The 25,071-nt window shown below is 33.3% G+C and overlaps 3 protein-coding genes across 19 annotated transcripts; all 3 read left to right on the top strand.

Annotated features, from left to right (window-relative positions):
* Window positions 1–70: 70 nt before the first annotated feature.
* Vps13 (vacuolar protein sorting 13C) lies at window positions 71–18,802 on the top strand. 7 transcript variants are annotated; one of them, XR_012999006.1, is made up of 61 exons: window positions 71–221; window positions 910–996; window positions 1,092–1,289; window positions 1,355–1,587; window positions 1,672–1,810; window positions 1,896–2,142; window positions 2,232–2,466; window positions 2,546–2,663; window positions 2,731–2,977; window positions 3,069–3,323; window positions 3,411–3,510; window positions 3,599–3,838; window positions 3,916–4,099; window positions 4,185–4,273; window positions 4,352–4,481; window positions 4,556–4,788; window positions 4,871–5,008; window positions 5,091–5,238; window positions 5,319–5,536; window positions 5,633–5,788; window positions 5,863–5,997; window positions 6,077–6,249; window positions 6,320–6,618; window positions 6,693–6,829; window positions 6,902–7,190; window positions 7,277–7,545; window positions 7,615–7,737; window positions 7,816–7,918; window positions 8,000–8,146; window positions 8,244–8,440; window positions 8,510–8,647; window positions 8,741–8,860; window positions 8,924–9,103; window positions 9,181–9,360; window positions 9,449–9,610; window positions 9,694–9,857; window positions 9,945–10,065; window positions 10,335–10,511; window positions 11,218–11,442; window positions 11,527–11,742; window positions 12,238–12,279; window positions 12,644–12,709; window positions 13,732–13,935; window positions 14,015–14,152; window positions 14,249–14,395; window positions 14,480–14,628; window positions 14,700–14,811; window positions 14,875–15,113; window positions 15,215–15,377; window positions 15,459–15,675; window positions 15,744–15,919; window positions 16,004–16,123; window positions 16,198–16,319; window positions 16,391–16,704; window positions 16,788–16,909; window positions 17,001–17,170; window positions 17,239–17,353; window positions 17,415–17,546; window positions 17,627–17,794; window positions 18,037–18,297; window positions 18,431–18,802. XR_012999006.1 is itself a non-coding variant. In XM_031976276.2 (60 exons), the coding sequence occupies exons 1-60, from the start codon at window positions 122–124 to the stop codon at window positions 18,082–18,084; spliced, it is 10,014 nt and encodes a 3,337-aa protein (XP_031832136.1). In that variant the 5' UTR covers window positions 71–121; the 3' UTR covers window positions 18,085–18,802. The 7 variants fall into 7 exon arrangements, 6 of the variants coding, with proteins under 6 accessions (XP_031832136.1, XP_076225472.1, XP_031832137.1 ...); XM_031976276.2 differs by having other exon boundaries at window positions 18,037–18,802; XM_076369376.1 differs by lacking the exon at window positions 71–221 and adding an exon at window positions 244–270 and having other exon boundaries at window positions 18,037–18,802.
* Window positions 18,164–20,892, top strand: LOC116426792 (protein lifeguard 1). Of its 2 annotated transcripts, none has more exons than XM_031976300.2 (8): window positions 18,164–18,301; window positions 19,404–19,507; window positions 19,572–19,816; window positions 19,896–19,949; window positions 20,032–20,122; window positions 20,203–20,328; window positions 20,394–20,543; window positions 20,630–20,892. In XM_031976300.2, coding segments are annotated over exons 1-8 (924 nt in total). In that variant the 5' UTR covers window positions 18,164–18,300; the 3' UTR covers window positions 20,783–20,892. The 2 variants fall into 2 exon arrangements, with proteins under 2 accessions (XP_031832160.1, XP_031832163.1); XM_031976303.2 differs by having other exon boundaries at window positions 18,188–18,301; window positions 19,417–19,507.
* A 235-nt stretch (window positions 20,893–21,127) lies between these two features.
* Window positions 21,128–25,024, top strand: LOC116426791 (apoptosis-inducing factor 3). 10 transcript variants are annotated; one of them, XM_031976297.2, is made up of 8 exons: window positions 21,128–21,285; window positions 21,655–21,749; window positions 22,785–23,077; window positions 23,168–23,504; window positions 23,565–23,915; window positions 23,996–24,201; window positions 24,280–24,496; window positions 24,599–25,024. In XM_031976297.2, exons 2-8 carry the CDS (start codon window positions 21,677–21,679, stop codon window positions 24,856–24,858), a joined length of 1,737 nt encoding a protein of 578 aa, XP_031832157.2. In that variant the 5' UTR covers window positions 21,128–21,285; window positions 21,655–21,676; the 3' UTR covers window positions 24,859–25,024. The 10 variants fall into 10 exon arrangements, with proteins under 10 accessions (XP_031832157.2, XP_031832155.2, XP_076225585.1 ...); XM_031976295.2 differs by having other exon boundaries at window positions 21,128–21,208; window positions 21,619–21,749; XM_076369470.1 differs by having other exon boundaries at window positions 21,129–21,285; window positions 21,515–21,749.
* The last annotated feature ends 47 nt before the right edge of the window (window positions 25,025–25,071 follow it).

The following is a 25,071-nucleotide window of genomic DNA, read 5'->3' on the forward strand; positions in this document are numbered from 1 at the left end:
GCGTCAACCGCTTGTTAACTATCGACTTAACGACTACAAATGTTAAATCCATTTTATTTGTTACTATCGTGTTTATAAATATTCCTATCTTAAGAGCACATTGTTGGAATAAAAATCAGCAATGGTTTTCGAATCGATCGTTGCTGAACTTTTGAACAAAGTGTTGGGAGAGTATATACAGAATTTGGACTGCACGCAATTAAAACTTAGTTTATGGGGAGGTAAGAGTAATTGCATGTATCTCCTAAACATCTTTTTATCTTTTTCAAGGTAATTCATTCATGTACATTTAAATTCGACAGCAAAGAATACCTTGTGTTTGTTGTATGTTCAGTGGGACAATGAATGTTTACCTAACGTGGTATTTTGAAAATTTATATACAGATGTATCTTATTATTAGTACACTGATCAGTGACATCAGCTTCTATTTATATTATGATCATGTTTCTTTATCGCGTATGATGTATCTAGTGAGTTCTATAGTTGCCTGTATTCAGGGGCCAGATCACGAAAATGAATAAATTACATTTTTTTAAATGCTATATAGCTACTTACCTAAGTATCTATTGTTTGTAGAAATATGGTACACAACAATGCATTGAACATGCATAAAACATGTTTGGATACTTGCCTCTTTTCATTATATTTTTGAAGAAATTTCTATTATTTTTTGTCACAGTTATGTTGTAATAAAATTTGAACTTAATTATGTCATATATCTGTAATATGCATCTATCTATTCGTAAAGATCTGATCAACTGATTTCTTTAATAATTGTCTATATATCCTTTATTATTATTATTATTATTATTATTATTGTTATTATAAATGCAATAAAATGAGTCTGATTCATCAATAATATTTTATTTTTTTCTATTGTATAAAACCTTTATAATTTTCTTTTGTAGGAGATGTTGTATTAAATGATTTATTAATAAAAGAGACTGCATTAGATGTGTTGGACTTACCTATAAGATTAGAATATGGAAGATTAGGTTTGTATAATCCATGTACATTTGTTCATTCAAATGTCTCATTGCTGGGTATGAAGTAAAGTAATTAATGAAGTTGATACCTGTTTCCTGTGTAGGCAAACTTATCTTAAAAATACCATTCAAGGATATGTGGAATGGTCAAATCGATGCAATAGTTGAAGAATTATTTTTACTTATAGTACCTACAAGTCAAATTGCATACGATGCAGAAAAAGAAATCAAAGTTCAGCTTGAAGCCAAGAGGGCTGAGCTTGCAAGAGTTGAGAAAACGAAACAGTTAGCGGACACTAAATGTAAATATTTATGGTTGTATCTTTTAAACGCTTAAGTCTACTTGCATAATTTTTTGTTATTGCAGTACAAGAGAAATTAGATGATTCAATGGTTGAGAAACTTATTGCTCGTATGATAAAGAATATTCATGTTGAAATAAAAAGGATACACGTACGATACGAAGATCATGTTTCTTTTAAAGATCATCCATTTTCAGTTGGTTTCACGCTTAATAAATTCATATTAGAAAGTTGTACAGATTCTTGGGAAACGGATGGTAATTTGAAGGATATGTATGCTATTCAACAAATTTATAAGGTAAGCGGCAGAAGTAAATGTATTATTTTGTACTATATAATAATAGCACTACAGTGCTCGAAATAAGAAATATTTCCTTTTTAGTTATGCACACTGGACGGTTTGGCTGTATATCTCAATACAACCACAGATCAATTTAGTAGCAGTTCACTATCAAATTATTCAGATCTCTTTTGCAGTGGTATTGCAACCATAGATTACAATCCATTAGGTTACCAATACTGTAAGTGAACATAACAGAAATTAATTATAGGCAGTTACCTTTTAAAATTAGGAACAGAAATTTCAAACAGTTTTTAATTTTTTAGTATTGGGTCCGATAAATGTGAATGCTAAATTAAAGTTAAATCCAAAGCCAGAGACAGATGGCAGTAACTATACTATTCCCAAGGTGTGGTTGGATTTGGAAATGCAAAAATTAAGAATAGGACTAACAAAGAAACAATATCGTACTCTTGTTCAATTAGGTGAAGGTTTAGATCAAGCTCAAAAATCAGCACCGTATAGAAAGTATAGACCTAACTTCACATCGTACAGGGGACATTACAAAGAATGGTAGTAGTGGATGATTATATACTATCAACAATGGAAATAATATTATTTCAATTACGCTGTATACAATAAAATTTTGATGGTATTTTTAGGTGGCACTTTGCATACACTTGTATTTTAGAAGAAACAGTGCGCAGAAATCGTAAAAATTGGGACTGGAATCATATGAAGCAACATAGGGATTTATGTCGTGAATATGCTGAAGTATATCAGACAAAATTAACAACCAAGAAGGTTGTACAGGAAATAGAAGATCGTCTTACGAAATGTGAAATGAACTTGGACATTTTCAACTTGGTGATCATTAGACAGCAAATTGAGATGGAAGTCAGTGTTTCCCTCGATAGAATTCATTCGTGTATTTTGTAATTATATAAAAATTTGATATTCTACTTTTGTCGTACAGGTAGAAAGATTGGCGGAAAAGGAAAAGAACTTGAAAGCGAAACGCGGTTGGTTTGGATTCCTCTGGTCCGGTTCACAGGCAGAGGAAACTCAAGATTTAAATTCAGCAGCTGCGATAAGTAATTGACGAAACGTGTACATTGTAATTAACTTTGTCGTTCAGCTCACTAAAAATATTTGTTTCAGTGCGGAAATTTGAGCAAGCAATGACGCCGCAGGAAAAAGAAAAATTGTATAGAGCGATCGATTATCAAGAAAATACCGCGCCAGCTCATTACCCTGAAACATACGTGATGATCGATACACGGTTCCTTTTACGTGAACTTCAAATAATAATTTTAGATACGGATAAAGAATTCCCATGTGTACTGGATCTTCAACTTCATGTCGTTGAAGCTAGCTTCAATTCAAGGCCATCCGCTAATGCCATATTGTACGTACACATGTATAATAGTTTTACAACTATTACGTTTTCAACTGCAGTGTAATTAAATGTCAAATTTGCAACGTTCGTTTTCTTACAGAGTTACAGCATCGATCAACGAAATGAAGCTTTTAGGAACGAAGCAAAGTGATTGCGTCCCTTCGCTTTTCAATTCTCACGAACACAGCGCAGAAAAGGTTTTAATATACGTATCATATGAAAAGAATCCACTTGATAAATTATGCGGTGACCGCGTCATAGTAAGATCAACATCGGTGGATATTGTTTACGATGCACAAACAGTGATAGAATTAGTTAATTTATTCAAAGTACAAAACTCTTCAACTTTAAATCAGTAAGACCACCATCCTTTGTACTATTTATTAATATATGAGAACACATATTATTTTTTACATTAACTTATTATCTTCTTTTTGTGTAGACTTCAAGCAGCCGCCGCGGAACAGTTGGAAGGTTTTAAGGAAATGTCAGCTCTCGGCTTGGAACACGCAATTCAAAAACATTCGGTATTAGATATACAGGTAAAACGACGTACCGCAATATCCACAGAACGTATAGGTGAGTGGTAACGGATACATTTTAAACTAAAAAATACCGTATATTTAACAGGTCGACATGCAGGCGTCGCAGTTAATTATTCCGCACGGTGGATTCTACAATAGCACAAAATCATTGTTAGTTGTCAATCTTGGTAGCTTAAAAATGCACTCGTTAGAGAAGCCGAATGACAATAAGACGAATGTGTCTGTGAAACAGTTAATTAGTATGGGTAAAAGCGAAGAAGACGTCTTGTTGCATCTCAGAGAGCATACCTATGACAAATTTGTTCTGAAAATAGTCGACGTTCAAGTGTGTATTTTCAGTTCGTTAATGATTAATCAGAATGATCAGAAATATTATACGCATGTTGTTCGTACTGTTCATAGATATTAGTTTCTCTTCCGGAAGAAGAATGGCGCACAAATTTATCGAAAGTCCATGGTTCTATGACCTTATTGCATCCAACTACGCTTGAAATACAGTTTCACAAATGCTTGGTTACCGACGACCCCTTACTTCCGAAATTGAGACTTATCGGTCAATTGCCGTCACTCGTAATTAATATAACAGGTATACGCGATATCCCTCCTTACATGCGTATACATATATGTACGTGTGTTTAGTTCTAATTTTAATAATTTGTTTTCTTTGCCAGATAATCGCTTGTTACAAGTTTTGTCTATCGCTCAGAGTATACCATTACCAAAAGAAGAAGAACCTACGGATCTTCAGAAATGTTCACTTGTATGTGCTGTACCGTATTATTATTATATACCGTACACCGTGTCTTAAGCGATGCTAATTGTCGAATACTTTCCATAGAACAAATCCAGTTCTCAACTATCGCTGTTGAAAGAGCTGACAACAATTTCCACCATGTCTGAAAAGAAAAAGGAAGAGACTTCGTCCGTTAAACAGACCACTGATTTGGAAATGAAGTTTGTCATGAAAGGTATCGAAGGACATCTGTCAGATCAGTGGAAATAGTTTGTTAATTGATTATTACATAATTGTCCTTAATTGTAGAATTTGCATTATTGGTTTCATCCCAAAATGATGATGTAATAAAACCATTTGTAAAATTCGAGATATTACAATTGGAAGCAGAAATGTTGCAGCGAACTTATGACCAAGAAATATTGTTGAGATTGGGTGGTGTCCAAGTAAAACAACATTACAAAGAAGCAGAAATATTTATGGTAAACACACCTATGTCGACTGGTAAAGATGAATACTTGATAACAATGCAATATATTAATGTAAGTTAGAGATTTTAAAAATAATTATTAAATATTTCCTTTTTCTTTAATAATTACAACAGATATTGCAATATTATCCTAGGTGAATAAACGATCTCCAGACTTTACAACGAGACATGGATCTGTTATTAAATTATTAAAGCTGGAGTTTACGACTTTAGATCTTTTACTTCACCAAGAAGCTTTAATTAGCCTTTTACAGTTTGCAACATACATGCAGGTAATCTTTTCTGAAAGCAACGAATAATCTAAAAGTATGGGTTAAAATTGCGTGCGTGCATTACATAGATTTTTTGTTGTAGAATCGAATGAATTCTATAGTAAAAAGTACAGTGGATGAGGATCGTCCGATACGTCCAAGAGTAAGTCATTTGGCTTCTATTCAAGAAGAAACGTCTACTTTCTTTAAGGAACAAATTCATAGGCAAAAAATTAGATCGACTTCATCGCGTAAGCGTTTACTTACATGTATTCTATAGTACATTTCATTAGTAATTGTAATTTTTTACTTGTTACATTTGGATATTTAGGTCGAAAGAGAACAATGATCGAGCATACGGATTTAAAGGTTCAAACAAAAGTTGGAACTATTTGTATGAAGATAATCAGTGAATCTAAAGAAATTACTGCGTTTTATGTTGATGGTATTACAGCCGGTTTCACGATGAAGGCTTCTTATTCCCGAACGAACGTGAACTTGTCCTCCATTCGTATTATAGATCTTAATACTGCATCAGTTTATAGAGACGTAAGACATATAGAGATACATTGTCAGTTTTCTTTATAATTTACACACTTCGTTCTAGCTTGAATTCTTTTTCTTTTTATTAATGATTATGCGCAGATCTTATCAGTGACAGAGGATGCCGAGTCTTTGCAAGTTCAGGCTATAATGTATAATATTGAACCGTCGGAAACTGACAAAAATAATATGTCCATTACAATTGTGATGGGCTGCTATCGTATTGTTTTCTTAAATATGTTTGTTACCAGGATAATGGTAAGTGTTTAAGAAATATAACACATTAAACATGCCAGATCGAAGTCTATGTAGAAACGTGCTCATTCTTTTAGAGTTTCTTGAACAACTTTCAAGCTGCTCAACAGGCTATAAAAGATGCTTCAGCCGCAGCTGCGGAAGCTGCAAAGACAAACATTAAAGATGTTCAAGAAAGTGCAACGCGTATTGGACTTGCAATTAAAATTAAGGTCTGTAAGCAAACGAACAGACTCGGAATATTCTCATACTTGGCGCTGTTCTATCTACCTTTAAATTACTTTCATCTAGGCTCCCGTTATATATGTACCTATGCATTCGAAGAGTAATCATTGCTTAACGCTGGACATGGGTAATCTTACGGTATGCAATGTGTTTAAAAAATTGGAAGTCACAAATGAGATGGGAGATTGTCCCATTGTCGATGAAATGAAAATTGAATTGCAAAACTTGAAGTTGTCTAGGTAATTATTAAAAGACTATACTTGTCGTAATTAGTTGTGAAATGGATGTTTAATTTACACATTGTTCTAGAGCGAAGTTGAATGTGGACGAGTTTGCAGTTGAAAATGAAATATTATTATTAGAACCAGTCAGTTTCACCTTACTTATTAAACGGAATTTATCAACCTCTTGGTTCACCTCTATACCAGATATCGATATGTCTGGCAGATTGAATAAAATTAATCTGTTAATTAGTAAAGAGGATTACGCGACTACGCTTAAAGTATTACAAGAGAATTTAGAGGAACAGGTTGAAGAAGTAAAATCTGTGCAAGGTGCTCTTCAAAGTGAGAAGAAACTCGAAGTGGAAGTGCAGCATCACCAAAGTGGTAAGTTCAAATGACACGCACTCTGTTTCATTCGTGTATGCTGTGATATATCGATCACATTTCTATCTAATTAGATAAACTTGGAAAAGATGCTGTAGCGGGTGCGGAAGACACGGACTTTCAGGAGCAAGTACATGTACACACGTCCATCAAATTCGAGTTTGTTATGGATAGTCTCGTAATTAACTTATTCACAGGAGGATCGAAAATGGTAATTTCGTATCATTTTATCATTTCTGTTGTTTATTTGTATTATACCTCCAAATATAAAAATAAATTACAGCTGCGGTCCGAAAGCTCTCTACTACATTTACCAGAGAATGGATTGGCAAAGTTTTCTTTGACTCATTTCGCATTGAAAGGTAGGATATTTGCAGATGGATTACTGGCAACTTCTATTCTTCTTATGAACTGTACTCTGGATGATACACGCCAGAGTAGACAAGGCTCTCTTATTAGAATTATGGAAAGGACAACAGCTGTACCTTCCATGGACGACGTGGAAGTAGACTCGAAGTCAGTTCGCAGTATGTTAGACATGACTGTTAGACAAAGCTTGAATGATACATTCGGTAAGTGAATTAATTTGCTGCTAAAGTTTACCGTTATTTAACATTCAATTAGTATATTATAGGAGAAAGGTTTTTTTTGCTTACAGTCGATGTCAGAGTTTTCTCCTTCAGCATAATTGTGTCCCTCGACTACTTGATGAAAGTGAAAGACTTTTTTGCTATTGAAGAAGCACCTTCGAATAAAGCAGTATCGCAGGGTGTAGCAAAGAATTACGGTGAAACGGCGACAAAGAAAAAACAAACTCCTGCTGCAATGAGTAAAAAAATGTTAACTATTAACCTGCACATTGAGAAGCCAGATATTATACTCCTCGAAGACATGGACGACATCAATTCAAATTGCATCATATTAAATGTAACAAACGCTTGTCGAGATAATACACTTTTATAAACGCGATATACATTAATATTGTTTTTTTTTAAGACGGAGCTGATCTTAAAAGTACGTCTGATGGGTGAGCACCAAGTGATAACTGGTTCTATAAAAGATTTGTCGATTTTAGCTGGTGTATACAATCCGGTGAAGAGAAGTGATTGGATATATCAGGTACTACTTCAAAGAAGTCTTGTTATGTGATTGCTACGCTTGTTCAGAAGAATATATTAAATCAATTATTGTCTGCAGGTTTTGAGACCATGCAGTATTAGCGTAGCTGGATCTACACCAGAGGGAAAAGGTCTTCATATAGATGTTTGTTGCACCGACATTCATGTATCGGTATCACCAGGTAAATAATTATATAATAGACGGTACTATTCTTCCAAAATACGGTGATTTCGTAAGGAAATATTTGAATTTTTATCTTTAGGCGTAATTGAGATATTAAATAAAGTCGTTCACACTGCTACAAAAACAGAAACGAAGGATCAGGAAGTTGTTATTTCTGAATCAAATCATGAAGGACTATGGATTATAACGCCATACGAAGAGAGCGATTTTTGGTTTCTAAAAACAGGTTGGATAACATGTTATAACATAATCATTATCAATAAAATTAATACAGTTCATGAAATATCTACATACTTGTTCCTTTTTGTTTTCTTTTTTGATAGAAGTAGGAGTAGAAGTTCTAGAAGATTTTGCATATTCCGATGATGACGTTACTGCAGATTATAAACCAGAATTGGCAATAATTGCTGCACCTACAATTTTATTTACATTGGAAGCAGGTGTTGGTAATAAAACCCTACCCATGCTTCTCTTTCATATTGGATTTCAAAGTAATATTAATGATTGGAGCTCGAAATCTGTAAGAAATGCAAGGTTATCGAATGTAAGAATATTTCTCTTATGTTTAGTAAACAATTATTATTTTCAGATGAGCGTGGATGCTACAATGTCGTTGATTATGGCATATTATAACAGTTGTCTTGCATTATGGGAACCATTAATCGAGCCTATAGAAGGAACCAAAAATGGAAAGCGAGTTTCCACGCCTTGGGAGTTAAAAACTAAAGTAACACATTTCATTTCTGAGGCGACTAATGATTATTATAGTTATTTATTGACCTGAGTCATTGTTACGCTTCTTTTTATTGTTTTCTAATAGATTCAATTCAACGAAATTACGGTAGATTCCAGAGGAGCAAGCTTAGCAAGTCCAACTTCTGAGAGTGAACCAGAGGAATGGCATCAATCAGTTAAAATGTCTATCGATATAGAATCTTCGGTGAGTCGCATACTTAAAAGATGGTGCATGTTTACGGATTTGAACGATGTGTTTTTATAATAGGAGAACTTGGAGATAACCGTCACCAAAACTTGTCTCGATGTGCTCAAGCAACTTGGCAATGCATTTTCGTCTGCAATGGACACCGGCGAGAAAAGCATTGCTAAAAACTTAGCACCCTATGTACTCAAGAACGAAACTGGTTTAGCAATGGTTCTAGATTTAGAACGCAGTTACTTCAAGGTACTACAAGATTAATTGTTCGCATCTCATAATTACAATCACAAAAGCAGGTAGATTAGAAATATTATTGCTTCTAGGTATTTAACGATGGATCGAAAATAACAAGGGATAACACAGACTCGTACATGGAAGTAATTTTGGAATCTGGTGCATCGGTGGAACTTGCTTCGAAAACTACGAAGACTGAAATACCCTTGCTAGATCAGCTAAAGAGTGATTCGATTAAAGAAAGAGAAGATGATAAATTCATTGTTTCGGTAGCATGCATTTCCTATATTTTATTATAATTTTATGTTGGTTGTGAGATTGAAATAATCTTTAATTGATACGCAATGTTTTTTCAAGTTCAAAGAGATCGACTGTACATTGGCGATACCAGTTTTAAGAGCCGATAAGAGGTTCTTTTCGTTAAGGTATCGAAAGGAAGGTTCCGAAGAATGGGGTATCGTATCTGATGTTGTAGTGGACGAAGGGAGTACTATTGTCACTCTTAGAAGCATTCTTCAGGTAAAATATTTTCATGTTTATTAGTAACCTTTTATTAATGAATTATTTAAGAAGTAGAAAACATAGTATTAAATACGTTTTAGGTGCATAATCATTTCAGCGAAACAGTATCTGTATATTATATGACCAAACGTGGAAACGAAGTTGAATGCGTGGGCACTGTTGCACCAGATAATAAATTGAATCTTCCATTAGATGCAGTCTACACTCCGACAAATACTTACTGGCTATTTTTCAGCGTCGACAAGTAATACATACATGTGATATGCCTACTTTAAATGTAATCATTGTTCACTTCACGTTTAGAGTTATGTACATTTCGTTTGGTTCATAGGTACATGGTTTCGTTAGAACCATTCGTTTGGAAAGATTTACAAAAGACAGTTTCTATGACGAAACTCTTAAAATGCGAAAGCCGTACAAAACAAGAAGTGGTAGAACCATTTTACATAAAGGTAATTAATTACATACGAATTTATATACACATATATATATATATACATATATTTTACACTTAGCTAACTTACTTTCTCTCTTACTTTCTTATTTCAACTTTTATTAGTAAATAAAAGTGTTGCATTGTATAGTACGTAATACAAATGTTACTCGGTGCGTTTCAAATAAGCACTGATTTATAAATAGCCATCTAATTTTAACACTGTGTATGAAAGGTTTCGTTGAAACACTATTACATACTTCCATAAGCAGCAGTTTTTACTTTTAGATGTGTTGCGTGATGATTGTGATTGGTAGTATTTTATATAATAACAACACTGTTGGCTTATTATTTGATGCTATTAACTGGCAATCCATATTCTGTCGTTTCATTGATTATATCAAGCGTTTTTGCTTGGAAAATATATCCTCAGAACACCCAAAATACGTGGAAGCACCTATTCAGGTACTACCATTTTCCTAATTAGTCTTTGAGGAAGGTTTGCTATTTAGTATTGATTGGGTATCAGACAAATACGTATTTTTTTTTTATCACTGTTACATAGTTTAACATATTGTAACTGTGAATGCGTACTTACAGCAGGCAATATAGCGCATAGTGCAGTCGTTAGTCGTATTATATTAACAATATAACAAAGAAACAAAGAAAAATAGAAAGAAGAATAAATACAGTTGAATTATATGTATATACGAAATATGGTAATTTTTTAGGTATAACGTAGCATCTTAAAAATATTATTCTTTCGGTCTATTTCCTATTCTATTTTATTCTTCTTTTCCATTCAGAATCAATCATTTCATGTCTTTTTCGTGTCTAAACAGTATAAAATACTTTGTTTTTTAACGAAAGAATCATTTCACTATTTATTTTCTGTTATGCTTTCCTTTGTGACTTCACAAGTACAGAGGACTGAAAAGCCAATATAGATATTGAAAATTTATTATTATATCGTTAATGTTCCTTACGATATGTTAATTGCATGTATTTCGTGTTTCATTTATGTTATTTAGAATGTATGTATTTACATATACTGCGTCATGTTGCAATGTTACAAGTACTGTTGATTGATGTAGGTAGTTTTGTGAGAAACAATAGAGTATCCGTAGCGGAATAAAATATACGTTTTAATTGATAATTGATGCACTTCTAGGTTGTAGGAGAGATAGAACAAGTTTATTTTGAAAATACAAGCCGACATACGATGGCTAGTACCATTTATAATGTTCACTTGTATCCGTCTGTATATTTGAAGAATTTCCTACCTATCGATATCATTATATCAATTCCTGGAAGTATCCAAGAGAAGTTACTGGAAGCAGGCACATCTTATCAAATACCTACAATTGATCCTGGGAAATCTCATATAATCATCAAGGTAAATTACACTTGTGATATGTTTAAATTGCGAACTCGGATTAATGGTTAACATACTCGTTTTGTGTACAATGATGTGTTGCAGTTACCAAATTATTTAGAGAAGGACTGGTCATGTAGAGGCGAGATATTGGCAAATCCACCAGAATTTTCAGTCTGGTCTTTCGAATCTTTCGATAGTGCAGAAAAAGTTGTAATGGACTTGGGAATGCATGCATCCTACAAGCATGGATCTACTGTTATGGCGTTATATTGTCCATTTTGGATGTTAAATAAGACAGGTTTAATGTTGTCTTATCGGGTGAGTATCAACAAAAACCATCTTCTTATAATACACCTTTTACACTTACGTAATTGGCCGTAGTTTTCATTTTTTTTAGCTTATGTATTGCTTATCATACTTGTATTTCTTTCATGCAACAGTTGTTTTTTTTTTTCTTTTCTTTTCTTCCTTTCTTTTTTTTTTGCTGTAAGTTTTGTACTTCTATCCACGCTTTATAACTCTTATCTTTATTTGGAACAATTAGATTTAAAAATTTTGCAACATTCATGCACAATATTTTACTTTCATCTTATAAATTACAATGATGATGACGATGATGATGATGATGATGACGACAATGATCTCTTTTAGTATCTGTATTAGGCGTGTTATTAATCTTTTTGTGCTTGAGTTTGATATTTTGTGTGATCTGTAATTGCCGTACCGTTTTGTGCATGTTGGAAGTACTATGATAAAATTGCTAAATCTTTTCAACCTGTACAGTCGTATCTTATGCAATACATTATTTTACAGAAATCAAGTAAGGGTGGCAAAGAACACTCAAGTCCAATCAAGGTAGTGATTTCATGTTACAGTATATGTTCATGCTTTAAATGCTAAATGCACTAAAAGGAAAACTTATCATACAATAAGGATTATACTTTTTTATGTAGTTTATTTTGAGTTTCGGAAAGTGTTTTTCTTCATTTAAAAGTGAAAACATTTTATTTTATATCAGTTGCAACCTTATAATACAATACTTGAAACTCAACGATTGAATTTTACAACTTTAAGAACATTGGTTCCATTTACATCATATGGAATGTAACTTTTGTGAATAGTAAAATCATACATTTGAGAAAGTTTTCATATAATCGATACGATCAATATAATTAGATATTGACGATATCATAGAAGTACATAGAAGGCTGTCTTTCAGAATTTGCTTTGTGTCAGGAAACCCCATCGACAACGTGCAGAATACAGGAAGAAGAAAGCACGTTCGGTGACGATACACATTCTTTTCATTTTATATTGGTGATGTTGATTTCATCTTACACACTTTAATACTAATCGTACCGCGAACCGGTCAAATGACTAGTTTTCGTTCATTTAACTTTATATCAATTTCTATATTGTCCGATTAATCAGTTTTTCAATCAGTCAATTTTTGCCTTTCCTTTTGTTTCTGTTTGCACTAGGAAAAATGTATGATCTAACTTATTTATCTTTCTTTTGTAGCCAGTTATTTGACTGGTTATTTGTTAAATACAGGTACGGTTAGTGTTAAAGCAAACATTCTATACAATTTAGTAACGTGGATTAACTGTACACGTTTTTCTGTTAATGTATTAACCCTTGTTTCGTTTGTGTTGTAATTGGTGCTTCCTTTCTAATTAAACTTCATTACTCAAGAAACAAAGCTCATTAACTATTAGGATTAATAATACTGTCCATGATTATCTGCTTATTACTTAATAACACTTTTATATGTATGTGTTGTGTATGCGTGTGTGTGTGTGTATGCGTGCTTGCATATGAATGGGCATGTGAGATAATTCGGAAATGAATAGTGATTCAACACTATAATTCCATTTATGAACATTTCATTTCACTAGTCAGCTTAATAACGCTTCAATATCACAATTTTGCAACATGAATTAAGGTTTAAATGCTTCTAAACCAAAGTTTCCAGAGAATTAAATCAAAGTTTCTTAGAAAAGTATCGCAGTCAACTCCTTACGTGACGTTTTCTAGAATATTTCTTTTTAAGTACAGAAATTAAGAGATTAGAAACGCTAATGTACATTATTGTTCAAGAATAATGTTAACTGGTGTTGGCAAATTTATGTACGTCATAAACCATTGAGCAACAATGTAGCGTATAATATTGTTCCTTCAAGCGAATGATATTGTACAAAAATAAAAACATAGAATTAATTGTATTTCGTTTGCACGTCTTAAGTCATCTGCTAATATTTATTCAACGAATCTAATCCAAATATTTAATCCTATAAATATTTTCAGAGTGGAGACAACTATTTAAATGTGTTATATCACCCAGAAAACTTTAAAGGACCAATATTATTTTCATTTCGCTCGAAAGTATTCTTTGGTAAAAAGAAGGCAATGATTAGAGTGGAGAATGGAGAGTGGTCTGAGAAATTTCCAATAGATGTTGCTGGAAGCGAAGGAATGGTTGCTTGTAAATACAATGGATTGACTTATCAGGTTCTCAGTTTGCTAGACAATAAGTTAATATTTTAAAATTATGAAACACGAATGAAATAATACTCTTTATATTTTATAGATCGGAGTTCATAACCAATTGACCTATAATTCTTTGACAAAACAGATTACGTTTACTCCATACTATGTAATCATAAATAATTCTGATTTTTTTATTGAATGTCAAGAAGGTGATAGACCAGCTGATCCTATGTTCAAAGTAATTTTTAAACAGATTAATATTGTTTTGTAGATGCAATTATATTATACATGCATCGAGAGATACAATAACGTTCATTTTTTCCATTACACGCAGATTCCTCCCGGCGAATGCACAGCTCTTTGGCCTCGTTCTGAACACGAACAGAAAACTTTGAGAGCTAAAATTGTGGGAGAGCCTGAAACAACTGCACCACTCATCTACACCGAAAGTCATACAACTTTGCTAAAATTAGATAATAAGGTTTGTCTTTTGATACTAATTTTTTATTATATAATTTTGCATATACTATCAAAACTACTACCACGTTAAATACTTTTTTAACAGTATGGAGGAATCAATGTGGATGTACAAATAAGCGAAGGTGGAGTTTATATTTCTTTGTCCATTTATACTTATGGTAATGCTCCAGCGTTAATTATTAACCATACTTCTCATACTATCCAATTTTGGGAAAAGGGCTCATTGAACGTCAGGTATGCATTTATATTGAACGGTGGAGTATAATAGTATCGAATTATTTAATAAAACGATCATTATTTTCCAGATCTGTACAATCGTATAATAGAATGTTTTACACTTGGGAGAATCCCTCAGGACCAAAGAGGTTAGTGTGGGAGGATAACAATAAAAAGGAAATAGAAGACACTTTAAGAAAGGTAACAAATAAATTTTTATTATTATTCTTTCGGCTATCATGTATTAGAAAATCGATCCTTTAGGACACGTTAGGCGCTTTCCTGCTACCAGATTTGGAAGAAGAAGTATTTTATGTATCATTCTTGGATGGTACTCAACGAATACTTCTGTTCACGTCGAACATGAAAATTGCTGAAGACTGTCAATTAGCAGGCGATTTTGAAACTATAGAGCAAGAAATAACCATAAGTATCCACGGAGTTGGACTCTCACTTGTAAACAATGTAACGAGATCAGAATTGTTATATATGTGTGTAGCTAGGTAAATTATTATTATTATTATTATTATTATTATAGTACATATAATTAATGATTTAATTGTAGTAAATGCACTCAATGGTATTATCATTGTTTACAATATAGTTCTGGAATTATTTGGGAAGCCAGTAAATCTGCTGCTCATCGTTGGCGAGGTCTCAGCGCAAACGAAGTAAATGTCATAGAAGAAGGATATCAAAAATATCTGCGAGAGCTTCAAATAGGAAGAGATCCGTCGCAGAAAGTAATGCTCGAGCCAAAATTGGAGGTGAATAAAGTTATAAAGACAATCGCATAGAATAAAAGTTAAGTTTAATAAAATTCGATACAACAAAACGTTATTTTATAGATTGACTATATGAACATGGAAATGTTGAAACCGCATCGTAGACTTCTGCGGCGAACCTTTCAAACAGGTTTATGGTTACAGTATCGAACATCGGCACATCAAGTGCAATTGCATGCGAAGATCAATAGACTTCAAATTGATAATCAGCTCTCAGACTGTGTTTTCCCGGTCATATTAGCTCCAGTTCCACCTCCAAAAAGTGTCACCCAAAGCACCGGTAAGTTCTTCTTTCTAGTTAAATTCGAATTGTCCTTTCGTTAACTATTTTCCATGTGTATCCAACAGTAATGAAACCATTCGCTGAATTGAGTATGGTCAAGCGTCTATTAGAGCACAGTAGTGTTCAGCAATTCCGGTACTTTAAAGTTCTCGTACAAGAGTTTCATGTAAAAGTGGATATTGTATTTATTAATGCAATAATGGGATTGCTCGAGGCAAATGAAGCGAACGACGTAGAAGAAGTGGGTTGTAATTAAAATAATACCATATCAAATTAGGCCGACGTATTGTATAATTACTTTACGTATTATATTGGCATGTTTCAGGTTAAATTATTTAAAATCGACATGAAATTGGTCGACGAACCCTTAATGTATCACGTGAGTCTAATCACTACAGCAGAACAGAAAAATTTCTTCGATTTACTTCACTTCTCGCCGTTGAAGGTTTGCGTCCGATACTTTAGCGAAGCTTTTACTTAAACGAAGATTTTAAACTGCAATTTTTATACATTCTTTAGATACACATAAGTTTCTCGATGTCCGGTAGCAGTAGTGGACCGTCTGCAGTCCCTCAAGTATTAAATGTATTGCTACAGGGGATTGGTGTCACATTAACCGATATCAATGACATCGTTTTCAAGTAATTAATCTCCGATAGTTAAATACGATAGATAACTGTTTTTATTGACTGGATTTTCTTCATTTTCATAGATTGGCATATTTTGAAAGGGATTACACTTTCATGACCACTAAACAACTTATTTCCGAGGCACAGATGCATTATGTAGGCCAAGCAATTAAACAAGCGTACGTTCTTGTTTTGGGGCTTGATGTGATTGGCAATCCATACGGACTTGTGATTGGTACTGTGAAAGGTATCGAAGACTTATTTTATGAACCTTTCCAAGGCGCTATACAAGGTCCTGGAGAATTTGCGGAAGGTCTACTTCTTGGTGTCAGAAGTATGTTAGGTCATACTGTTGGTGGAATGGCCGGAGCTGTTTCAAAAATCACCGGCGCCATGGGTACATTTAAACTTTCTTACTAAATACCGCCGACACCTTATATTCTAGCTTCATTGCGCAACTATGTTATTTACGTACGTTAGGTAAAGGTCTAGCTGCTCTTACATTTGACAAGGATTATCAAAGAAAACGACAGGAACAGCTGAACAAGCAGCCTTCTAATTTGCCAGAAGGTCTTGCTCGAAGCGGTAAAGGTTTGGTAATGGTATGTGAAAACAAAGAATGGAAGTTAACTTGGTATTTCTTGAAAATGCGGAATGAGGAAGTTCATTATTAAAACTACATTAACAAACTAGGGGGTGGTTGATGGTGTAACCGGGGTCGTCATGAAACCTATATCAGGCGCTAAGGAAGAGGGGGTAGAAGGTTTCTTCAAAGGATTCGGTAAAGGTGTTGTTGGCCTTGTCACCAGACCAACTGCTGGTGTTATAGACTTTGCTAGCGGATCGCTTGGAGCAGTGAAACGGTATTATAGAAAATAATCAAATAATCTGTCGTATCAATTATGCGGTTATAACTGTAATTATATTTTAGAGCAACCGAATTAAATGAAGAAGTGAAGAGGACGAGGCCACCTAGATTCTTTCAGCCAGACAATTTGGTTAGGCCATATATAAGAGAAGAAGCTGAAGGACATAAGATTTTAACTGTATGTGCTTAATTTTTATAATCGTGTAATGATTCAGTCTCATATATAATTATTTCTGTAGGAATTAGAAAAAGGAAAATACGCGACCACTGATATCTATTTCTATCACGTTTATATTTCTAAAGATGTCGTATTACTCACCGACAAAAGGATAGCATACTTGGAACATTGTGATTTATTCGGTGGCTGGAAGGTTAGTATATTTCTCATGAGACTTTCAATGAAATATAAAATAAGTGAAATCGTGAATATAAATATAAAACGATCTTCTAGGTGCATTGGGCGTACACGTGGCAAGAAATTGGTGAATTGCCAAACTTAATTGATAGAGGTATTCAAATTTCTGTTAAGGATGGAAGCAAAAGAAAAGCGCTTGGGAAAATATTTGGCAGCGGAGATCAATCAAAAATAATTCTAATACAAGATTACACTGCAAGACAGGTTAGTGGTCGAAACATGATTAACTCTCGGACTTCGAATGCTCCTACACTGTCACCTTTTAGACAGAATTTTTTACGTTTACATAAAGTTGTATATCATGTACGCAACATAACATATATTCTACAATTGAATAAGTACGATTACAATCGTATAGTTGCATTCGCTGTTTGTGGATTAAATTAGAAGAAAAAGTATATAATTCTTTGGAAAAGTGTTTAACATGTTTCTTGTATCTTCCACAGCTTTTATATAATAAGATACAAGAGCAAATTAATCAATGCAGTTTATAATACTGGCAATGAAAAGGATAAAAGCAAATGACACATATAACGCATAATTAAATACTTAAATACAATTAATTATACTGATAGTGCCTGGCATTATAAACTTATATTAAGCTTTGCAAGCGAAAGTGCATAAATTCTATACACCGTAAAAGGTTTTTCTACAAATACAGATTACAAGACTGATATTAAATTGGGGTCAACCGAAATTACAGAAAAGTCAGTATGTAGCATTATTCTTATTATAATACGATTTTAATTGAAAATTTATATATTTGTATTATCGATTACTACCTTTTTTATCAAATAATATGCTGGTTTTAAATTCCTGTATATTATTTGTTTTACACAGCATGAAATCGTTGTTGCAGTATTCTTTATTGCTGAATGTACTACGAGCACGCAACAGAAGCGTACATACAATTCTTATGATGTATAATTTATACATACATACATACATACATGCATACATATACACACTCGTATACAAACATGCAGCATACATATACACATACATACATACATATGTACATACTTAAGAATGTAAACTTAAACGCACATGCCACGTTCGATTACACTTTTGTATGTACCTGTTTAAGTGTTTTATCATTACACATATACGTACAGAGTATTTCTAATTAAAATGTGCATCATCTTACATGATAGTTTTTCTTCGATATTGAATAATAAGTTTAAGTACTTCCTTGTACAGTACTATCTAGTATTTTATAGAATTTGTTACTTATTATTTGGTATACAGTATCGATCAGTCGTACCAGTAATTTATATCAGTCATATTTCCTACATTACGTATTGCGTACAAATATGTGTAGTAGTGTATATGTATATATATATATATAGAAATAATCTGTACGATTAATTGTTCTGAAATGCAAACGTGATCGATTATGTTTTCCATGGTTTATAAAATTAAAAATACGTTGTTATTAAAACAAGATGTAACTATATTATAATATATTATTTGTATAAATGAAATGTACTATGCAAAGATGATTAAAATACCTGTTGCTTTCTATTACTTGTTTTATATTCGACTTTCGTTACTTCGTCATTAAATTATTTCTGTATTATCACATTGTATTTGATGTATTCCAAATGATTGTGTTTTGATTTTATAATGCACTCACTTGTTCATTCATAAATGTTCTCATATTTTATATCTATATTCAGTTTTTATAGAAGGAAAATTTACAACGCAAGAAGCGATGTTACGATTTTATGTTCATTAACATAGTAAATTTCATATACACGTTTATTCGGTACTCCAAACGCAGTGCAATAACGTTGACTCAAATATTTAATAGTGTGTATTATCAGTTATCCGATGCAAGGAAATCAAGCAGTTCAGCAACTTATATCAGGCCCACCGCAATTACCATCTTTGTACAGCGGACAAAAAATTAAGACAGTGAGTAACAAAACACAGAGCAATTGGTACATATTACGCTAATTAATTTTATTATTACTATTAGGGACCATATACTGTTACTGTCACCGATGAAATGGTAGCACAAAGAGAAAGAGAAAACCAAGAATTATATAGAGCATGGCGTGAGCAACAACAAGGAGGAACGATGGGACCAGGTGGAGATGCATCCAATTATGTAGGAGACTTTAAACAGGAAGAAGTGAGAAGAAGCTTCATTAGAAAAGTCTTTCTAATACTAACGCTTCAGTTGATATTCACCACGTCCGTTATAGCAATTTTTCTTTTTGTGTCAGTATTACAAATTAATAACATTATAGTAACATTGTTTTCAATAATCCATCTAACAGTTGTTTTACTCATGTTTCAGCGATGCTGCAAAAAAGTTCATGATACTATATTGGTGGTTATGGATTATAGCCTTGTAGGTGAATTAGTTTCCGACTATAACGAATTTTCAATCAATCAATCAAATCAATTACTATATTATTTATTATTTCTTTCAGTATATGCTTTACTATTTCTTATTGCGCCGTATCTTGCTCTGTACGTGCTAGACGCACAACGCCTTGTAATTATATACTGTTATGCAAATTGGTAAGATAAATAATGATATTGATTGAATCGATCATTATATGAGAAGGAGAGGAAGAAGCATTAAATGTTATAATTTGCAGACAATAGCCCTTTCATATTTAGCTGCATTTGCGTCTGTCTCATACGAGACTGAAATTGTCTTGATGGCATTAGGTATGACATCAATGATGGCATTTGGAATTGGTCTTTTAGCAACATGTTTGAAGGTATTTTTAATATTACAAGGATCAAAGAGAACTACATTATTTTATACGACCTAACAATGTTACAGTTTGATTTAACTATGAGGACAGGACTCATGATGATTGCTGGATTGGCTTCTATACTTGGCATTACTGTAATGATGATAATACTAATTTTTACATATATTAAAGTATTACACGTAATCATTTCTGTTATAGGAATGATCATGTTGTCAATGGTTAATATGAAAGAAATATTTACTTCTTATATATATATTTTACTCTAACAGTGAGAGATAACATTTTTTTACTTTATACATTTTAGTATCTGTATTTTGATGTGCAAACAATTATGGGTGGACGAAGGATAGAGATACATCCCGATGAAGTTGTATTTGCAACAGTTCAAATTTACGTGGACATAGTGCTGTTGTACCAATATATTTTAATGTTCATGGGTTTAATGCATGATCAATGAGAATAACGGATGGCGATAATGATTCTACTATTTCATATATGATATTTCTTATTTTTATTATTATCTATGAAATTAACATACATGGTAATAAAAATGATTGTTAACAAAAACATGGAATATGATTTACATTTATTTATATCATAATTTACCATCCCCTTGGAAAGTGCCTTCAACGGTACCAATAAGTACCGTAGTTTGAAATTTCTCCATCGATAAGAAACAATTCTGCGTATTAAATCTGTAGGAGATTGAGTGTTTCCTCTGTAGGTGGCTCCACTCGATTATTGCATTATTTCTTTACCTATGAAGGGAAAATTCGATTGTCACGACCTCTTGACAGTCGGTGTTCATTGTAATCGCGCATTCTGCAACAAGTTGCGGTCTGTCAGAGGCGTGTCAAATCCATCGGAGAAGCAGACGGCATTGGTTTCAAAGAAATAAATAATTTTTCTGTTATTCGATACGTAATTTCTCGGAAAAGTTCAATTGTTTCAATATTTTCTGTAATTGATTAAAAACATTTCATTTTCGACTGTTTGTCTATATTTAATTTAATAACACGCGAATCTGTTTCGAATAAAGTTATCACAGAAATTAATCTTTTTGATCATGAAAGATAGTTTATTCGAGTATTTTACATTATTATAATTGATATGTTAAAAGGTTTTCTATTTACTAGACAATAATCGGTTACTCTAGAATGAAGTGAAAGTTTATTTAATCGACTTTTAGGATAAGTAACTCAAGGCCGATCGTCATAGTTCAAATGAACTTTAACGCGGTTGATAGAAGTACTAGTAGATTAAAAGAAATCAAGATAGCCAGTCTATTTGTAGATAACTCGATATAATTTCGGAAATATTATTCTTCAGTGGTCACTTCTATAGAAATAGAATGGGTGTTAATAATTGTAAAGGACTTGCTCCAGGGAGTTCAAGGATCATACCAAGAAAATCATCGAAAACAGGTTTAAATTATTTCTTCTTTTTACTAATAGAAATACATATATAGAATCAATATAAAATCAACGATAAGTACGCATGTACCTAATGCAATGCGTTTATAGACCGTGGCTATTGTGGCGCTAGATTCTATTATAAAATTTCACAATTACAACTTTTTCTGTTTATAGAAGCTTTTTTATTGAATCATATGGAAATAATATTGAAGAAATTTCATACAATTTGAAAACACGTAATTACAGTAGAAAATTGCATCGATCTTTATTACGAAATATTACGAGTATTTCGACCGATTGATTTTCCCATTACTAACCGATGATTCAGAGCGTGACGCGATAGAAATCTTTCCTGTTTATTACTTTTATCTTTATCCTTGTTTACTAAGCAACTGGCAAAATACCGACAATGTTGTAAGAGTATGTCCAACATCCATACATGTATGGAAAGATGGGTTGCGTTCTAACTTGCATATGTTTCTCTGTATACGTGTACATGTACATGTATGCCTATGTACGTTTCTACGTGTGTAACTTACCTACAATGCCGTGTACCAGTTCCTCCCAAAACAGTAGATTTTCCTTAAAGAAAACTCAATGCTAGATCTAAAAAACTTGGCCGACTTCGATTAAATGGAAACTTGTAGTAACAAGACGATTAATGGTATAATGATTCAACGCAAGGCAACGATATGTGCTCGTATGCTGCGAAACATTTGACACGATCAGTGTACAGTACGATCTGTCACCTTCGTTCGAAAATACATCAAACGAAAATGTCAGAATTCAAATCCGAAAGAAAGTCTTATATTTGCAGTGAGTGTAACAAACCGAAAGAAGATATTAGATGGTCGTGTAATAATTTAAAATGTTGTTGTAGTTGTGAGTTGTGACTCCTCGTTCGTATGCCCGCGATGTCGTTACCGATATATCTATATAATAAAGTCATTATCTAACTACTAATATTCCACATATTTAGTAACCGATCACTAAACATGTATATTCGTGTCAATCTATAATCAGAACAATGTATATTCATTGTAGGTAAACCAGAAAAGTACGATTACATCGAAGATGTGGTGTGCAAGGAATCGGATATCAAGGAAAATGAAATGAAATTGTTACCTCTCGGAGATGCTGGTGATAAAATCTTGTTGATTAAACAGAAGGGCGAGTTGCATGCTATAGGTACAAAGTGTACACACTACGGAGCTCTCCTTCATACGGGAGCATTAGGGGATGGAAGAGTAAGGTGTCCATGGCACGGTGCATGTTTCAACATTAAAACAGGGGATATAGAAGATTATCCAGGCCTAGATTCTTTGCCATGTTACAAAGTATTCTAATAATTCTTATACGACGATAATTCTTTATAGATAATGCTATTGTAAGCGTGTCATTACAATGCACTTCATTCGATGAAACAGGTGAACGTGGACGACAGTGGACTCGTACGCGTCAAAGCTGACCGTAAAGAGCTAGGTCTAAATAGACGTGTAAAGAAAATGTGCACACAAGACAAGAATAATCAAACTACCGTTGTAATTGTTGGAGGAGGACCAGCTGGTGCAACTTGTGCCGAATCTTTACGACAAGAGGACTTTACAGGAAATATAATCATGGTCTGTAAAGAGAATGTAGTTCCATACGACAGAGTGAAGGTATCCAAAGTTTTGGATTTCGACGTTGAACAAGCAGCTTTAAGGCCACAATCGTTTTACAAGAACCATAATATTGAGATTAAACTGGGCATAGAAGCTACAGGTAACAACCCCGTAAGAAGTCGTTCGATTCGATTCATTTATAAATTATTACTTGTTGCAGGTTTGAACACGAGCGAAAATATAGTCCACTTAAGTAACAATGAAAAACTCGCATATAATTACTTATTTATTTGCACTGGAAGCAAACCCAGGATACCTGATATACCCGGTGTTAATTTATCCAATATTTATGCGTTACGAGATTATACCGATTCCGGTGCCATACAATCGCAACTGTCGGTGAAAAAACACGTTGTAATACTTGGATTAGGATTTATTGGCATGGAAGCAGCTGCTTATTGCGTGGGTAAATCCGCGTCAGTGACTATAATAGGAAGAGGTGCAGCCCCTCTACAAGCAGTTTTTGGTACAACGATTGGTAACAGGGTTAAAGAAGAATTCGAAGGAAAAGGTACTCTTTTCTGCCTTTTCTATTTATATAAGAAACACTGTACTAAATTAAATTGAGAACAATCGATCATTCCGTTGAAGGTATTAAGTTTCTGTTTGGGAATAATATTACACAGTTCATTGCAAAAGCGGATGAGAAAAATGATGTAGGTTCAGTTCTGCTTACCGATGGTACAGTACTTCCAGCTGATATAGTTATTATCGGAATTGGGTGTACGTTTTATACCGATTGGATAAAAGATTCTTCCATCCGAATGTTAGAAGACGGTAGCATAATGGTCGATAAGGTGCAGCATATTCACAGAAAAGTGTTAATTCTCAGGATGGTAATTGTCAAATAATCAATGTACCCTATTTATTTGTAGCATTTAAGAACAAACGTGGAAAATATATACGCGGGCGGTGACATCGCGTATGCACCATTGTTTGGTTCTGATGCCATTTCGGCCGCAGTGGGTCACTACCCCTTAGCACATTACCATGGGAAAATAGCAGCATTAAATATATGTGATAAAAATGTACCATTAAATACGATTCCGTTCTTCTGGACAACTTTATTTGGCAAAAGTTATCGGTATGCAGGTATGTACGTTCGTTATTCTTTCGATAAACAGAAATTAATGAATTCGATGTCGAAACGCTAAATAATCGTGGGAACTTGTACTACAAGTGTTATACTTGCAGGGTATGGAAAGCCAGACAAAATAAAGATTTATGGTTCTTTAGAAAAATTGGAATTTTTTGCATATTACATTAAAGATGGTAAAGTTATTGGAATGAGTAGCGTAGGAGCAGACCCTGTTGTCGCAGATTTTGCAAATTTCTTACACGAAGGAAAATCATTAACAGAGACAATAATTAATAAAAATCCACTTGGTTGGATAAGAAACAAACCCAAGGATTTAGTTGAACGCTTCCAAAACGAAATTACAACAGATCCATAAATAAATGGATGCTGGTAAAAAAAAAAGAAAGAAAGTCGTGTACTTATGTCGTTAATAGACTAGTTCTAGTCTTTGGACATTCTTTGATATTGCATTTTGAAATGTATTTTCAGTATTATATACTTTGATTTGTTATCGTGAAATAAAATGATGATTTTTTAAATAATTTTCCTCAAATTCATCAACTTTATGACCAGAGAATATTAAAATATG

The sequence above is a fragment of the Nomia melanderi genome, chromosome 1 (assembly GCF_051020985.1).
Source record: "Nomia melanderi isolate GNS246 chromosome 1, iyNomMela1, whole genome shotgun sequence".
NCBI lineage: Eukaryota > Metazoa > Arthropoda > Insecta > Hymenoptera > Halictidae > Nomia > Nomia melanderi.

Bases quoted from the DNA above. Each gene is read 5' to 3' on its own strand.
- Vps13 (XM_031976276.2), top strand. From the start codon at position 122: ATGGTTTTCGAATCGATCGTTGCTGAACTTTTGAACAAAGTGTTGGGA. The intron at 5,998-6,076 runs GTCTGTAAGCAA...ACTTTCATCTAG, and splicing joins GACTTGCAATTAAAATTAAG to GCTCCCGTTATATATGTACC. The intron at 17,795-18,036 runs GTTAGTGGTCGA...TATCTTCCACAG, and splicing joins AAGATTACACTGCAAGACAG to CTTTTATATAATAAGATACA.
- LOC116426792 (XM_031976300.2), top strand. The intron at 19,508-19,571 runs GTGAGTAACAAA...TATTACTATTAG, and splicing joins GCGGACAAAAAATTAAGACA to GGACCATATACTGTTACTGT. The intron at 19,950-20,031 runs GTAGGTGAATTA...TATTTCTTTCAG, and splicing joins TGGTTATGGATTATAGCCTT to TATATGCTTTACTATTTCTT.
- LOC116426791 (XM_031976291.2), top strand. From the start codon at position 22,433: ATGTGCTCGTATGCTGCGAAACATTTGACACGATCAGTGTACAGTACG. The intron at 23,916-23,995 runs GTACTCTTTTCT...ATTCCGTTGAAG, and splicing joins AGAAGAATTCGAAGGAAAAG to GTATTAAGTTTCTGTTTGGG. The intron at 24,497-24,598 runs GTATGTACGTTC...TTATACTTGCAG, and splicing joins CAAAAGTTATCGGTATGCAG to GGTATGGAAAGCCAGACAAA.